We start from the raw sequence: 18,194 nt of genomic DNA on the forward strand, positions 1-18,194 counted from the left end.
ACAGGACTATAAACACTCCCAGACCACTGAAGCATGTGCTGCCTATGCAAAGTGTCCTCTCTGTTCAGACACACTTTCTTGGACCCACAAAGAAACTGTCGTTGAACAGATGTGTGAACTGAGGTTTGATGCTGTGTCTCAATGATCACAGTTTCTGTGTTCCTCTAGTGGTAAGTGTCAGTATCTCAGTCTGTGAGTGGCTGAACATGGAGTCCAGAGGACAGAACACTGTAACTCAGACTCCTGCAGTTAATGCTGTTCTCCTTTAAATCCTTTAAATCAATGTCTCAACTCCTCCTTATATGATACCACACTCCACAAATGAATGTGGAACAATTACAGGCGCGCTTCAGATTCAACTATTGACAGTGACAAGGGGACTCTAGCAAAGCTTCCTGTTAGTCTGCATGTTAACCATCAGTAGCATACAGAATAGCTGAGCACGGAACCATTTCTTGTAAAGAGGTTTTAAAGAAAACTTGAAAAACTGGCAGACTTAACAAATCGTATTCTGTACAAAATGGATGAGAGTCTTTGTCAGTACTCACTAATATCTGATTTGAAAAAAATATCCTGTACATTTACATTCAGTCATTTAGCAGACGCTCTTATCCAGAGCGACTTACAGTAAGTACAGGGACATTACCCCCAAGGCAAGTAAGGTGCCTTGCCCAAGGACACTGCATTATTTGGCATGCCGGGAATCGAACTGGCAACTTTCTGATGTAATAGCCCGATTCCCTAACCGCTCAACCATCTGACCCCCATCTGCCCATGTAGCTTGTTAATTGATACAGTGTAAAATGTTTTATTTAGGCTCCTGTTGTACCAAGGTCATAAGTCATGTTGCAGACGTTACTTAGTTCTATAAAAAAATTCTCAAGTCTTCCAGCTTGATACAGTGAGGAGACAGTAGAGACTCACAGTACAGGATGAGTTAAGATGTTGACATGTGTGGAACCCCACTGAGACTGATTTCCCATGGTGCCTTCATCACCAGACACACCACCTCCACCCAGCACCCAGCTCTCCAAGTTCATCACCAGACACACCACCTCCACCCAGCACCCAGCTCTCCAAGTTCATCACCCCTCAAGAGCTTTTCGTACCAATCAAGTTGTCAGGGGGGGCTTTCTACGATGATGGACAGATGATCAACAGTGACGTAATTAACCATGTCAACAAAGAGCGCTTGGGTTGTTTTTTTTTTCAACAAACATGGCTGCCGCTGGAGAGCTGAGATGTGTAGATTCTGCCATCGAGTCTGTTTTAGAAGACATTGACAGTGCATTCATTTAATAAGAGGAACAGAGAAACGCGATCAATGTATTTGTCGATTGAAAATGTTTCTTGCCGTCCTTCCTACGGGATTCGGTAAAAGTTAACATATACGTTGTTCTGATTGGTTGTAGGTCTATCCAATTGAGCAAGAGGAATTTTTTTCGGGTTCCGTTGAAACACGCCCCATACTCACAGGCCAACGGATCGGTATCAGACTCATATTCTGACTAGAACGATGAGAATGACAACGTCAGGCTATAAAGGCACAGCTGTGCAAACCTGACTGTCCGATTCCTCTGCTCTGGCTGTGCATATAGATAGGTCTCTGTGTGATTGTTTCACATGGTACACCCTTTCAAGGATAGAAGTACACTGTAGTATTCTATGCAGGAACTTGACATCTCATGTTGTACCCTACATGGAAGTATTGTATGGAAACTATGTGTCCTTTTTACTTTAAGGTAAATAAGTCCCTCTGTACCATGTCCACTTCATTCATTTGACCACCAAGACCCAGGCAGTGATGGATCAATTATCTGTGCTAATGCATTTCTGCAATTAATTCTAAATAAGCATGTATGTTTTTTCTTGGCAACCAGCGATAGTTTCTTATGAGTTATCATCATTAAATACTGTACATATTCTCATCTTCTACCTTTACTGGAGTCTCCTTAATGTAAAACAGACAGACACAGAACATCTTCAGTGCTCATCTTCTTGTAACACTGTTGGTTCTAGAAGATAATGATACAGTAGTTGTTGTTGTTGATACATGTGAGCTGCACTCCAGTGAGTAGATGTGATGCAGAGAGAGTACTTCCTCATAGCTTGGGGAGGTTTTTGTACGGCTGGATTTCACTGTGTGAACGGGAAAGCTTTATGCTGCTGACAGTAGTAATCTCCTGCATCCTCAGCCTGGACGTTATTGATTGTCAACGTGAAATCAATATTAGATCTGGTGCCATGATACCTGCCTGATGTAAAGGTATTGTAAAAGTTGATGACGAATTTAGGAGCTTGTCCAGGTTTCTGATGGTACCAGGCAAGTTCGTTATTGATGTTACTGCTGGCTTGACAGCTGAGAGTGGCAGAACCTCCAGGCTGGACCGACACCGCTGGAGGACTCTGGGTCATCAGGATGTCACCTGCACAGCCTGAGATGAGCAAGGATCAGATTGTTATTGAGAAAGAAGAAAGAATACAAATCAACAGAAGCAGAAGCAGCCGTCATGTCAACGTCAGCTGTAAGCATCCTCATCTTTAAGGTCTTTAAAGCACCAAGGTGTTTTTAGAGAGGGTGGATGAGTTCAGTAAGATCTGATTCTAAATGACTTACCTGTGGAGAGCATGGCCAGTACTACGATGGACAGGGAGCTTGAAGACATGGCTGTCTTGAGGTTCTGATCCAGTGAGTGATGAGTGTTGGACAGGCAGGGTTATAAACACCGCTGACTACGGAAACAACACAAGCTCGATATGCAAATGTTCCAGAGACTCTCATGAAAACACCAGTGTTGCAACAATGTCGTTGATGGTCTGACGCTACCGTGAGTGAATAATAGTGACCAGACTCCCTGCAGTGCCTCCTGTTGGACCAGTCATTGCTCATGAGGGGCATAAGGATCTTTCTTTACTTTGACAAACTGAGAACAGTTTTTCTTTAAAGTCTGGATCTGTGTCTTTTACAGACAAGGCAAATAGTTTATATTCCTTAATCTGAATATAGAAAGTATGCATTTAGTAAATTTGTGACTGTTTTAAGAACATGACATTAAGAAGCACTTATGTAGATTACAGATCAGTAAAGATCAACTGTTGTAAATAATCTCAATCATGAAAAAGGATTGAGATCATATTGATTATGATGACTATCACTATAACTGCAATGATCATCATCCTCATCATCATCATGGTTTTCAGGGAGAGACAGAGGGTGTGTACAGTTTGTGATATTTGATGTGTCATGAGACCTCATCTACTGACCAGTGTTCCATGTCACTGTCTCTTCCCCCACAGCACCTGCAGTAGGTCCCAGCTGTAGCAGTGCAGTCACTGTGCAGTCTGACTGAGGGAGGTTTTTGTACGGCTCTGTATCACTGTGTGAACACACAGCTACTAGGACAGTGTAAACTCTGACAGTAATATTCTCCTGCATCTTTAGCCTGGACTCCACTGATGGTCAGAGTGAAGTCACTCCCAGATCCACTACCACTGAATCTAGGAGAAATCCCAGACTCAAGTGTTGTAGCTTCGTAAATGAGGAGTTTAGGAGCTTCTCCTGCTTTCTGGAGGTACCAGTTTAGACAGGGATGACTTCCTCCACAATCATCATCGACATCACTGCTGGTTTTACACTGCAGAGAGACTGTCTGTCCTGGGAGAACAGCTTCCATTGCAGGGGTCTGAGTCACAGTGATCTGTCCTCTGGACTCTGGAAACACAATGTTGAACATGACAAAATACCTTCTGATTCTAAAAAGCCACATGCATCTGAATCACACGTATTGTATATGTAAAAACCCTTGTTATGAATGTCACTGACTTCTTACCCTGAATAAAGAGAGTTAGGATCCACACAATGCTGATAATCAAAGTCATGGTTGTTGTAGATTCAGTTGGTGTGAAGAACAGCTCTCATTCATGAAGTGTTGAACTCACATATAAACACTCCCAGACTACTGAAGCTCATTCATGCAGCATGCAAATAAGTCCAGCATGTGTCATCTCTTTCAGTTACTGGGGATGTTCCCTGGAGATCTGCATGTAAAAATGTCCTTCCCCATTATGTCTACGTGGATGTTATATAACCACAACAACACATTTACTAATTAATGTAATTAAGTTTGAAAATAGACCTTTGTACTACAAGTCAATTGTATTGTAAGTGGAATATACATCATATTGAGAAATGTGTGGGGAAATGTAGGGACAGTCAGACATTCATGTCAATAACCTTCTGTCTACATGAACATTGTTGACCTGTCTCTTTGTTATTCTGATCTTGATAACAAGACCATCAGCAGAGATAGTCTTCCTCATGTGGTCCTGTATTCTATCATCAGCCTGTTCACTCATGGTTGGACTAAGTTCCTCAAATCAGTCAGTGAACACTTGTGTCAACTAAAGCTGCTGGGATTCTCTGCTAGTGGAGTCTGTCCACTGTGACTTCACCCCCACTGTTAAGTCTGGGATCAGCATGTAGAAGAAAAGGAATATACAACATGGATCACTGTCCCAGCTGCTCTCTAGCCTGTGGACAATATGGAGGAATACTAACAGTGGATGTAATGCTGGACACTGGCTCTGCTGTTGTCATGGAGTCTGATGAGGACGACACATGAGAGGTTCACCAGAGTAGGTCCTGAAACATGGAGTAGGAATACGATACAGACCCAGGTCACATGATGCTGGAGACAGAGCCTCAGCTGCTATTGAAGAGAGTGTAGTGCAGGATTGTGTAGTCTGCTGTAGTCCAGTGTTGTGTTGTGTGAGTCCAGGTTGAAGCAGACAGCAGCTGTGTGCTCTGGTAGAGCTGCAGCATCACAACACAGAGAGGTTTTTGTACAACGACTTAACCAGAGTCAAGCACTGTGGTGGACTTTTGGTGGAGGCACCAGACTGGATGTTGGAAGTAAGTATCTGAACAAGATTGAATCTTCTCTGTATTTAACTAAATATGTCTTGACATCAATACTGAGTTTCACATCTCTGAATATAGTTATATTTTTCAATCATTTCGAAAATTCTGAAAAACTAGATTTCAGGCTTAAAATGAAAACACATGAAGAAATCTAAAGCTTTTTCACAATTCTGATAAATGAGCTAAAAGCAGTCATTGAGAAAGAATTGTTAATGCTTTAACAAAGAAGCTAAAGTCTAAATAAGTTGTGGTGAATCCAGCAGCAATAGGAGGGAGGTTTTTGTGCGGGCAGTAATAGAGGTTGAATCACTGTGGTCCACTTTTGGTGGAGGTACAAGACTAGATGTTGGAAGTAAGTAACAATATTTACTGAAAGGGATTTCACTTTTTGATTGCTTGATTCTTCATAGACATTTTTAGGTTTTAAGAATTATTTCCAAAAGTATCCTCTTTTTTTGTAATTTTGTAATTGATATCAACACAGTTAAACCTTTAAATCCTTACAGATCGAAACAATTGTAAAAATTCGGTATATTTTCTGGTGAATACTGTAAAACTACAAATTTTAACAGTTTAATCCTAGTTTGTGATTTTTACTTCATCTTAATTCTGTTTGTTCATGGGTGGATGCACTGATCGTCTGATGAGATTTGACATGTTGTTTTGAGTTATTTATGCACCTGCATGATCATATGTTAATATCTATAATGTCAGTTCATGAAATGTATTTCGATTTTTTGATTTGGCCAGACTTATTCTGATACTATCGCTCTGGATAAGAGCGTCTGCTAAATGACTAAATGTACTAACTGCTATATTTACACCGACTGTGACCATTTTAGTAATGATCATTTCCCACCAAAATACTTTAATTATGTTGCCTTGTACAGTATGACAAAAATATTGACTCATGTTCATGTATTAACTTGATTTCATTTCTTTGTTCACACTATGATAATTTATTGATATTTTGTAATTAATCCAGAAGTAATTGCATTAGTCTTTGGTTGAAATAGCAGAAGTCCATCTCTGTCTTCAAAGACAATCTCTTAAACTGCTGAGTATGTTTGTAATCTGACGTATTGTGTTTGTCCCCAGGTAACCGTGCCCCCACCCTGACGGTGCTGCCCCCCTCCAGTGAGGAACTGTCCAGTAAGAGTACAGCCACGCTGATGTGTCTGGCCAACCAGGGCTTCCCCTCAGACTGGACCCTCAGCTGGAAGGTGGACGGGAACAGCAAGAAGAGCCAGGAGGCCAGCAGGGGGCTCTGGGAGAAGGACGGCCAGTACAGCTGGAGCATCACCCTGACTCTCACTGCCCAGGAGTGGACCAGTGTGCTGGAGGTGACCTGTGAGGCCCACCAGAGCTCCCAGCCTACGGTCACTCACACCCTGAAGAGAGAGCAGTGTTCAGAGTAGCCCCAGGCTCACCCAGCCCTGTGGAGAGGGGCTGCTTCCTCTGCTGGGACTGTGTTCTGGGTTCAGCCGTTCTCTGTCCTGCTGATGGCTCACATGCAGACTAACAGGGAGCTTTGCTAGAGTCCACGTGTCGCTGCTCTCTGTCCACTGAGCTGTTATCAGTGCCAGTGTTGATGTGTTCTGCTGGAGGTCGCTATTCACTCTGTATGTTGGCTTTGCTTTGATGCTTGAATGTTGTTGTTTTAGTTAGACAATAAAGAAGTATTCTTGAATTTGAAAATAAGGAATTTGACTTTATTCATTAACATGTTGATTACAGTAATCATGAAATGGAATTGCACGTTGAAATAATTCATTGCTTTACTGTATTTTCATCAGATCATTTTAAGCAACACAAGAAACACTATGATAGATTATCAAACTTTACTGTTTTGCTTATACTTTAAATCTGAATCTGAATCAGAAAGGGATTTATTCGCCATGAAAGTTTGCACAGACAAGGAATTTACTTTGGCAGGAAGGTGCATACAATAAACATATGGAGTCTTACATTTAAATATGTGGTGTAACTATACTAACTGTGCAACTGAACTATACTCACTGTTCATGGCTATAAACAGATCTAGACCACACACCAGTCAAATTCCAATCATCATTGATATTCATCTGTCATCATGACACAGCATTCAGCTTTACAAGAGAGTTTACCTTCTACCACCATGATACCATGGGATTGTGTTAACACAGTAAGGACAAACTTATATAAAATCACTCATGTTCAATCTGATCATCATTTGACTTCAGTCATTAAAGACAATAGTTTGATATGCAGTGATACAACATGGTCCCTAATCTGTGGGACCCTGATGATAATCCTCCTTAATCCCCTGGGGTCAGGTGAGCATCTGGTGACAGTGCTGCTCTATTCTGGGAGTAGCAGAACCAGCCACCCTGAAGATGCAAATCTCAGTTTCACTCCCACAGCTCCCAATGTACAGCTGAACAGTTGAGTCTAAACTACCCTGGACTGGGCCAGGTGTGAGGGGGGGCTGGTCTCATTACTGAGGGGGGAGAGGAGGGGGTAGAGTGAGTCATCTAACTCCTGTCTGACATGAAGGTTACACAGGAATAGAAGGAACACAGGAATAGTGGGGACTTCCTCTCAGGTCTTCATGTCAGAGGTCAGACCAGGACCATGTGACCTGATGCAGAAAACTCTGAAGAGTTTTCGACTGGTTAACATGATGACAATATGTGGTGAGGTCTCACATGAGGTTTCAATGAGACATATGGCACAATGACAGTGGCAGAAAGGAGTTGATCATGATAGGGATTATGATCGGTAGCAATGTAGACTAGCATTATTGTGGTATTTTTTATATTTGTAATCCTTTTAAATTAGTTTCACACTTACATAAACAGAAATTGTTTTGTTTTTCCATAAGTGGTTTCTAATCTTAACTTCATTATTTAAAATGCTTTAAGGAGTGCTTTGACATGAGGGTGGGTTAGTTAACATGTGACCAGTCAGTGTTCCATGTCACTGTCTCTTCCCCCTCAGCACCTGCAGTAGGTCCCAGCTGTAGCAGTGCAGTCACTGTGCAGTCTGACTGAGGGAGGTTTTTGTACGGCTCTGTATCACTGTGTGAACACCCTGTCACTGCCAGGGTAGTGGAAACTCTGACAGTAGTAATCTCCTGCATCTTCAGCCAGGACTCCACTGATGGTCAGAGTGAAGTCAGTCCCAGATCCACTACCACTGAATCTAGATGGAGTCCCAGACTGAAGTGTTGTAGCCCTGTAAATGAGGAGTTTAGGAGCTTCTCCTGGTCTCTGGAGGTACCAGGCTAGATAATTACCATTGAACACAGGACTGCTAACTCTACATCCTATAGAGACTGTATCTCCTGCAGGAACAGCTTTCACTGCAGGAGTCTGAGTCAAAGTGTACTGCCCTCTGGACTCTGGGTGTGAAGAGAGAAGATGAAAGAAGAGACATATTAGGGATACATCTGGATACGTCAAAACATACACATTGCAGTGGTTAACAAGTGGTTAACATTAGAGGTAATACTGAAGTTGATATTTTATGACAGAACTCTGTTACCCTGTATGTAGACAGCTAGAGTCCAGATGAAGATGGTGATCAGAGTCATGGTTGTTGTGGGTTCTGTTGTCATGAAGGACAGCTCTCAGTCATGAGGTGTTAAACTCACAGGACTATAAACACTCCCAGACCACTGAAGCATGTGCTGCCTATGCAAAGTGTCCTCTCTGTTCAGACACACTTTCTTGGACCCACAGAGAAACTGTAGTTGAAGAGATGTGTGAACTGAGGCTTGATGCTGTGTCTCAATGATCACAGTCTCTGTGTCCCTCTAGTGGTCAGCTTTGGTACGATGACAATTATAAGGACTGATTGCGATGTTTTTTAATTTTTTTAACTTAAAATACTTTGTCATGTCACAGTTGACCTCCTTGACTGTCTAATTTGATATTCAGAGTTAGTGACCTGTTGTTCAGTGAAAACAGCATTGAAAATATACTGCTTTGAAAACTGATGAATGTGACAGTCATTGATGTGATCTGAGTCTGAGTGAGAAATAGTCAGTAAGGATAAGTTTCATGCTAATAATTATAGACAATTATATGTATTCTCTAGATGTCAAATCAAAAGATTTTCAACAAGTCTCATCAGTAACAACAATGAGTCTGCCAACTGGAGGGAGGTCAGCCGTCTAGAGTCCTGGTGTGCAGTCAACAACCTAGAGCTCAATGTCAACAAGACAGTGGAGGTGATTGTGGACTTCCGTTATAAGGTTCCAACACATCTTCCACTTGTCATCAACAACTCACTACTGTCACAGTAGTAGGGCATTTCAAGTTCCTAGGCACAACCATCACCAACACACTAAAATGGGACAATAACATCACTCCATTAGTGAAGAAAGGCCAGCAGCGCCTGTTCTTCCTCTGGCAGCTGAGAGGACTAAAGTTCAGCCCCCCATCATGGGGCAGTTCTACAGGGCTATCATTGAGAGTGTGCTTACATCCTCTCACTCTGTCTGGTATGACTCTGCCTCTGCCCGCTCTAAGGCCAGGCTCCAAAGAGTCGTACGGGCAGCAGAGCGCATCCTCGGCTGCCCTCTTCCCTCCATCAAGGACCTTCACAGCTCCAGATCTCTCAGGAAAGCAATAAAGATCACGGCAGACCCCTCACAACAGTGGCAATTTTAGACCCTTTTTAAGGGTGCTCAAGCACCCCTAAACTTCATCTCAGCACCCCTAAAAATAATACAAAATAAATACAAAGTATTATTGTTTATTATCATTTGTTTATTATCATACACTCCACCACTGTGGTAACTCTGACAGTAGTAATCTCCTGCATCTTCAGCCAGGACTCCACTGATGGTCAGAGTGAAGTCACTCCCAGATCCACTACCACTAAATCTAGATGGAGTCCCAGACTCAAGTGTTGTAGCGTAGTAAATGAGGAGTTTGGGAGCTTCTCCTGGTCTTTGGAGGTACCAGGCTAGATTAGTAGAGGCAGAACTGCTAACTCTACATCCTATAGAAACTGTATCTCCTGCAGGAATAGCTTTCACTGCTGAGTCACAGTGTACTGCCCTCTGGACTCTGGGTGTAATGAGAGAAGATGAAAGAAGAGACGCAAGTGTTAATGATACATCTGGATATGACAAGACATACACATTGCAGTGGTTAACAAGTGGTTAACATTACAGGTAATACTGAAGTTGATCTTCTATGACAGAACTCTCTTACCCTGTATGTAGACAGCTAGAGTCCAGATGAAGATGGTGATCAGAGTCATGGTTGTTGTGGGTTCTGTTGTCATGAGGGACAGCTCTCAGTCATGAGGTGTTAAACTCACAGGACTATAAACACTCCCAGACCACTGAAGCATGTGCTGCCTATGCAAAGTGTCCTCTCTGTTCAGACACACTTTATTGGACCTACAGAGAAACTGTAGTTGAAGAAATGTGTGAACTGAGGCTTGATGCTGTGTCTCAATAATCACAGTCTTTGTCTCCCTCTAGTGGTCAATGTTAGTATCTTCAGTCTGTGTGTGGACTCAAAGTGATGCCGCTGACTTCGGAGACTACATCTCTCTTCAAACAGACTCGGAATACATGTGATTTGCTGAGATATATTTATTATCTGTGACCTGTTGTTCAGTAAAGCCAACAGTGATGATATTCACGCAAAAATCAACATTGGGCTTGCTTGTTGGGCTTCCCATCACGACTTTTATCAGATTCAAGACCCTGGTACTGACCTTCCGAGCGGTGAACGGGACTGCACCCGACTACATCAAGTCTATGCTCCAGCTTTACACCCCCACTCGCCACCTACGGTCTTCTTCTGACAACCGTCTGGTGGTCCCACCGCTCAAGAGTGCCCAGACCCAACACAAGCTCTTCTCCTGTCTGGCCCCCCAATGGTGGAATCAACTCCTCACCTCCATCAGAGACACGGACCCACCTTCAAGAAAAGTCTTAGACGCACTTGTTCCGGGAGTACAACGGTACTTCGGAATGATTGGCTGGACCTGATGTTAGTTTCCTCCATGATCACTAAGACTCTTATTGAGAGACTTGTTGATGTTGTTGGTTAATTGTAACTGACATTAAATGATTGTACTTGCTGTTAAATATATTGTTGTTGCTTGCTTTTTCTATAGGTACACTCTTGCTCTTTTGAGGTTCATGCTGTTTAATTGTAACTTGTCTAACTACATGCTCTTATGGTTCTTTCCTTTGGGACTTATTTGATTTTCACAATGTATGCTTCATGTTTTGGCTACCCGCAATGTTTGGGGCTATCTCGTTGTTATGATCAGTGACCTATGCACTTTTGTAAAGCTCTATCTTGGAAGTCGCTTTGGATAAAAGCGTCTGCTGAATGTATACATGTAAATGTAAAGACAGAAAAGGAGAGGCAGGAGAATGTGAGACTGGCAGTCATGAGGAGAACAGAGAGAAGAGCCAGGAGAGACCTGGAGCTGGAGAGACAGCAGAACATTCTAGAGGAGCAGAGACCACAAGGACAGGAGGATGGAGAAACAAGACACAAAGTCACAGAGGAAGGTTGATGACGGCAGTGATGATGTTCTCTTAAGTCCTGTTAAAAACATAACAGTTACTGATCGACACTGAGTCTGAATGAGTTATTGTGTCAATAGGGACTCCTTTGAGAACAGCTAAATAATGATTATTGGTGGACAGAATTTCAACATAAACACATGTACATGTTTACATGTTTTAAGGAGTGCTTTGACCTGAGAGTGGGTTAGTTAACATATGAGCATCACTGATATATTCATCTCAGTGTAACAAAGGCCAGTCAGTGTTCCATGTCTCTTCCCCCTCAGCACCTGCAGTAGGTCCCAGCTGTAGCAGTGCAGTCACTGTGCAGTCTGACTGAGGGAGGTTTTTGTACGGCTCTGTATCACTGTGTGAACACTCCACCACTGTGGTAACTCTGACAGTAGTAATCTCCTGCATCTTCAGCCAGGACTCCACTGATGGTCAGAGTGAAGTCACTCCCAGATCCACTACCACTGAATCGAGATGGAATCCCAGACTGAAGTGTTGTAGCGTAGTAAATGAGGAGTTTAGGAGCTTCTCCTGGTCTCTGGAGGTACCAGGCTAGATAATTACTACTGTACACAGGACTGCTAACTCTACATCCTATAGAGACTGTATCTCCTGCAAGAACAGCTTTCACTGCAGGAGTCTGAGTCAAAGTGTACTGCCCTCTGGACTCTGGGTGTGAAGAGAGAAGATGAAAGAAGAGACAAATATTAAGGATACATCTGGATATGTCAAAACATACACATTGCAGTGGTTAACAAGTGGTTAACATTAGAGGTAATACTGAAGAGGATCATGTATGACAGAACTCCCTTACCCTGTATGTAGACAGCTAGAGTCCAGATGAAGATGGTGATCAGAGTCATGGTTGTTGTGGGTTCTGTTGTCATGAAGGACAGCTCTCAGTCCTGAGGTGTTAAACTCACAGGACTATAAACACTCCCAGACCACTGAAGCATGTGCTGCCTATGCAAAGTTTCCTCTCTGTTCAGACACACTTTCTTGGACCCACAAAGAAACTGTCGTTGAACAGATGTGTGAACTGAGGTTTGATGCTGTGTCTCAATGATCACAGTTTTTGTGTCCCTCTAGTGGTCAGTGTCAGTATCTCAGTCTGTGAGTGGACTTAAAGTGATGCCGCACGGAATACATGTGACTTACTGAGATATATTTATTATCAGTGACTTGTTGTTCAGTAAAGCCAACAGTGATGATATTCACACAAAAAGCAACGGTCTTGTTGTGCTCTAGCATAGTTTCTAGATTCTCTGCAGTGTAAAGGCAAAGTTGTGTCTTCTATGTCCGAAACCTGTTTGAATTTGGATTCATTTGTGTTACAGTAATGTCAAAATGTTCATCTTTTGGATGTTAAGGAGGCTGCATGCAGCAGTCTTATTTACTGCACAGTAGCAGCTGTGTCGTGCCACCATCTCTTTTCGGGGGCTCTGTTAACAGAAGCACATGCTATTTATGTAACTTCACTCAGTTTTTTCCTGGGAATCCTGAACCGAGTGAACACTGATGTTCTTCTTTGCTCAGCTTGTGAGCTACGTTTTGTGCGCAGATCTCGAGGCCCATCTCCCCTTGCTAACGAGCTAACAGAGACACACAGGTTAATTGGTGAGAGACGGAGAGCTGATGAAAGAATCAATGCAGAGTCACGGCGCCAAGCAGGAAAACAGAAAGATGTTGGAAGGGAAGAAACGGAGAGACGGAGGAAAGGGCGAGTTAGAAAGACAAAGAGAGCATCAGACAGAGAGAGAGAGGGAAAGGAGAGAAGGACAGCTGAGGCAAAGACAGACTGGGAGACAAAAGGAGAGACGAGAGCCTGTGGACACGGACAGGGAGGACCTGCACAGACAACTTGAAAGGGAGAATGACAGACGGAGAGATCTGGAAAGACTACGAGCACAGGAGCTCCAGGAGGAGGAGGAAAGACGTAAACAAATAGAAAGAGAGAAAGAGAGGATGCAAGAGAGAAAGAGGATCTAAGAGGGAACTTGAAAGACAGACAAATATAGACAGTGATGCCAAATGGGATGGAGGGCGCAAGTGAAAAAGAAGCACTGACAAGTGAAGTTGAAACATCTGAAGTGGATAACAGACAGAGAGAGATGAAAAATCTGCAAGAACAGGAGCGACAAGAGAAGGAGAGGGAGAGAGCAAAAGGAATATAGAGAGAAGAGAAAAAGACCAAAAGAGGACCTTCAGAGGGTGATTGAAACACTTGAAAGAGAACCGAGGTGGGAACTTGAATAAAGGGAGGGACAGAAAGAAAGCAGAAGCAGGAAGACAGCAGACGGATGAGGCAGAGAGAACGGGAGAGTGAGGAAGAGAGACATCAAGAAGGCCTGGAGAAGGAATCTGAAAGACTTCAAGAAAACCAGAGAGACATTAAAAGACTGCAGGAACATGAAGTGGACCAATCCAGACAAACAGAGTCCCTGAGTCCCTGCAGAGAGAACTTGGTCTTGTACAGCGCTCAGAGGCTGCTGGACAGAGGCTTGTTGAGCAAGTGATGGATGATCCAAAGCATGCAGACGAAATGGACAGATCAGAGCAGGAGAGAGTCATGGAGGAGAGACAGGGAGGAAATACAAATGGGAGACAAAAGGAGGAAATACAAATGGGAGACAAAAGGAGGAAATACAAATGGGAGACAAAAGGAGTGTGTGAACACCCAGACACTGTTAGGGTAGTGTAAACTCTGGCAGTAGTAATCTCCAGCATCTTCAGCCAGGACTCCACTGATGGTCAGAGTGAAGTCACTTCCAGATCCACTACCACTGAATCGAGATGGAATCCCAGACTGAAGTGTTGTAGCGTAGTAAATGAGGAGTTTAGGAGCTTCTCCTGGTCTCTGGAGGTACCAGGCTAGATAATTACTACTGTACACAGGACTGCTAACTCTACATCCTATAGAGACTGTATGTCCTGCAAGAACAGCTTTCACTGCAGGAGTCTGAGTCAAAGTGTACTGCCCTCTGGACTCTGGGTGTGAAGAGAGAAGATGAAAGAAGAGACAAATATTAAGGATACATCTGGATATGTCAAAACATACACATTGCAGTGGTTAACAAGTGGTTAACATTAGAGGTAATACTGAAGAGGATCATGTATGACAGAACTCCCTTACCCTGTATGTAGACAGCTAGAGTCCAGATGAAGATGGTGATCAGAGTCATGGTTGTTGTGGGTTCTGTTGTCATGAAGGACAGCTCTCAGTCCTGAGGTGTTAAACTCACAGGACTATAAACACTCCCAGACCACTGAAGCATGTGCTGCCTATGCAAAGTGTCCTCTCTGTTCAGACACACTTTCTTGGACCCACAAAGAAACTGTCGTTGAACAGATGTGTGAACTGAGGTTTGATGCTGTGTCTCAATGATCACAGTCTCTGTGTCCCTCTAGTGGTCAGTGTCAGTATCTCAGTCTGTGAGTGGACTGAAAGTGATGCCGCTCGGAATACATGTGACTTACTGAGATATATTTATTATCAGTGACCTGTTGTTCAGTAAAGCCAACAGTGATGATATTCACACAAAAAGCAACGGTCTTGTTGTGCTCTAGCATAGTTTTTAGATTCTCTGTAGTGTAAAGGCAAAGTTGTGTCATCTATATCCGAAACCTGTTTGAATTTGGATTCATTTGTGTTACAGTAATGTCAAAATGTTCATCTTTTGGATGTTAAGGAGGCTGCATGCAGCAGTCTTATTTACTGCACAGTAGCAGCTGTGTCGTGCCACCATCTCTTTTTGGGGGCTCTGTTAACAGAAGCACATGATATCAAGGTAACTTCACTCATAGTTTTTTCCTGGGAATCCTGAACCGAGTGAACACTGATGTTCTTCTATGCTCAGCTTGTGAGCTACGTTTTGTGCGCAGGTCTTGAGGCCCATCTCCCCTTTGTTAAGGAGCTAACAGAGACCCACAGGTGAACTGGTGACAGACGGACAGCTGATGAAAGAATCAATGCAGAGTCACGGCGCCAAGCAGGAAAACAGAGAGATGTTGGAAAGGGAAGAAACGGAGACACGGTGGAAAGGGCGAGTTAGAAAGACAAAGAGAGCATCAGACAGAGAGAGAGAGGGAAAGGAGAGAAGGACAGCTGAGGCAAAGACAGACTGGGAGACAAAAGGAGAGACGAGAGCCTATGGACACGGACAGGGGGGACCTGCAGAGACAACTTGAATGAGGGAAGGATAGACGGAGAGATCTGGAAAGACGACGAGCACAGGAGCTCCAGGAGCAGAAGGAGAGACGTAAACAATTAGTGCAACGGGCTATCCTCAGTGCCGCACGCCCATACACACACAAACACATACACGCAGGCACCCTATTATGCTTGGTTCACTCCAGTCCACTAGGGACAGCGAGGTGTCATCGGATGCATTCTGCAAGGCAGGGAAGGATAAAAAAAGGAATTGGGGAGCTTTTGTTTGAACTCAATGGCTGTGTCTACCACCGCGCACTTTACAAAGTACACTGCAATACAGTGCACTGCAAAACAGTGCACTTACATATCCAGTGCACTCCGTCACTGATAAGTGCTGTCTCTAATGGAACACTTACGTTAAACACTTGGTAGAAGTGACGGACCCAAATCTGCTCGCCAAAATGAACGCGCTTCTCCACTCAAGTGGAAAAAGCTGCCGAAAGGGCTCCTCCTTTTCTGCTACGTAGCCAAGATGGCGCCCGTTTAGGGCGAGTAGTGTCCATCGTTGTACACTGTTTTTTTGGACCAGTTGCAGTGCACCATCCGGGTACTTTCAGTGCACTGAATTCTGCAGGTTTTTTGAGTGAAGCGCCCTAAGCACTGAAAGTCAGTGCTCGAAGTGCACAAGTGCGCGGAGGTAGACACAGCTCATGCCTTGACACCAGTGTTTGTTCCTTCACTTTTTCAAGGTAATATAACCTTTTCTTGTGGGTTTTAAACTGCTGCAAATGAGTGTGGATGATCTAAAAACAAGCATGCTGGTATTGGGGTGTTACGTTGGTAAAAGATGTCTGTGTGTGTGTTTGATGATGTTTTGTATATTGTGATTTCACATGGTTTTAGGCCACGGACGGTGGTCGCCTGTGTTGACTAATTATGCATTTGGCAGTTAGTATGAAATGATTGTTGTAGCCTGTCTTTTATTGCAGCCTGTTTTTACTGATTGTTAATAAAAGTGAACTCCATGCCTCGACACCTGTGTTTGTTCCTTCACTTTTCAGGCATAAGGAACCTGTTTGTGCTGGCCCAAGTTCCCCTAGGCTTGAGGCCGGTAACAAAATAGAAAGAGAGAGAGGATGCAAGACAGAAAGAGGATCTAAGAGGGAACTTGAAAGACAGACAAATATAGACAGTGATGCCAAATGGGATGGAGGGTGCAAGAGAAAAAGAAGCACTGACAAGGGAAGTTGATACACCTGAAGTGGATTACAGACAGAGAGAGATGGAAAGTCTGCAAGAACAGGAGCGACAAGAGAAGGAGAGGGAGGGAGCCAAAGGAATATAGAGAGAAGACAAAAAGACCAAAAGAGGACCTTCAGAGGGTGATTGAAAGACTTGAAAGAGAACCGAGGTGGGAACTTGAATAAAGGGAGGGACAGAAAGAAAGCAGAAGCAGGAAGACAGCAGACGGATGAGGCAGAGAGAACGGGAGAGTGAGGAAGAGAGACATCAAGAAGGCCTGCAGAAGGAATCTGAAAGACTTCAAGAAAACCAGAGAGACATTAAAAGACTGCAGGAACATGAAGTGGACCAATCCAGACAAACAGAGTCCCTGAGTCCCTGCAGAGAGAACTTGGTCTTGTACAGCGCTCAGAGGCTGCTGAACAGAGGCTTGTTGAGCAAGTGATGGATGATCCAAAGCATGCAGACGAAATGGACTGATCAGAGCAGGAGAGAGTCATGGAGGAGAGAGAGGGAGGAAATACAAATGGGAGACAAAAGGAGGAAATACAAATGGAGGAGAGAAGGCAAAGAGAAGAGACCAGGGATGGAGGTGAGATGGAGACAAGAAGGAGCTTGAGAAACAAGGCACAGAAGAGACAAAACAACCCAAGAAGAAAGGAGGAAAGGAGAAAGAGAGGGAGGAGGAGAAGGAGGAGAGAGTAAGAGAGATGGAGAAAACCCAGGTAGCAAAGTTGTATGACATGAAAGTGAAAGCTGCAGACAACTATTGTCTCCAAAAAGCATTCAATTCACAAATAGATTTATTTCAAGAACGGGAGAGAATTGTGAGAGAGGATAAGAAAATGAAACAGTAGAAGAAGAGAAAGGAGGAGGAAGACAGACAACAGCAGGCTTGTGAACAACCATCATCTGCAAGGACAGAGAAGGAGAGGCAGGAGAATGTAACTCCTGTCTGACATGAAGGTTACACAGGAATAGAAGGAACACAGGAATAGTGGGGACTTCCTCTCAGGTCTTCATGTCAGAGGTCAGACCAGGACCATGTGACCTGATGCAGAAAACTCTGAAGAGTTTTCGACTGGTTAACATGATGACAATATGTGGTGAGGTCTCACATGAGGTTTCAATGAGACATATGGCACAATGACAGTGGCAGAAAGGAGTTGATCATGATAGGGATTATGATCGGTAGCAATGTAGACTAGCATTATTGTGGTATTTTTTATATTTGTAATCCTTTTAAATTAGTTTCACACTTACATAAACAGAAATTGTTTTGTTTTTCCATAAGTGGTTTCTAATCTTAACTTCATTATTTAAAATGCTTTAAGGAGTGC

At 43.4% G+C, this 18,194-nt stretch overlaps 3 gene segments (V, D, J or C); 1 reads left to right on the forward strand and 2 right to left on the reverse strand.

The window, feature by feature from the left end:
- Positions 1-4,649: 4,649 nt before the first annotated feature.
- On the forward strand, positions 4,650-6,619 carry LOC124467389. The segment is given in 3 exon segments: positions 4,650-4,654; positions 5,182-5,273; positions 6,020-6,619. Coding segments are annotated over 3 exon segments (417 nt in total).
- A 1,211-nt stretch (positions 6,620-7,830) lies between these two features.
- Positions 7,831-8,593, reverse strand: LOC124467577. The segment is given in 2 exon segments: positions 7,831-8,303; positions 8,447-8,593. Coding segments are annotated over 2 exon segments (399 nt in total).
- A 3,139-nt stretch (positions 8,594-11,732) lies between these two features.
- On the reverse strand, positions 11,733-12,359 carry LOC124467578. The segment is given in 2 exon segments: positions 11,733-12,128; positions 12,274-12,359. Coding segments are annotated over 2 exon segments (390 nt in total).
- Positions 12,360-18,194: the final 5,835 nt, after the last annotated feature.

The sequence above is a fragment of the Hypomesus transpacificus genome, chromosome 4 (genome assembly GCF_021917145.1).
Source record: "Hypomesus transpacificus isolate Combined female chromosome 4, fHypTra1, whole genome shotgun sequence".
Taxonomy (NCBI): Eukaryota; Metazoa; Chordata; class Actinopteri; order Osmeriformes; family Osmeridae; genus Hypomesus; species Hypomesus transpacificus.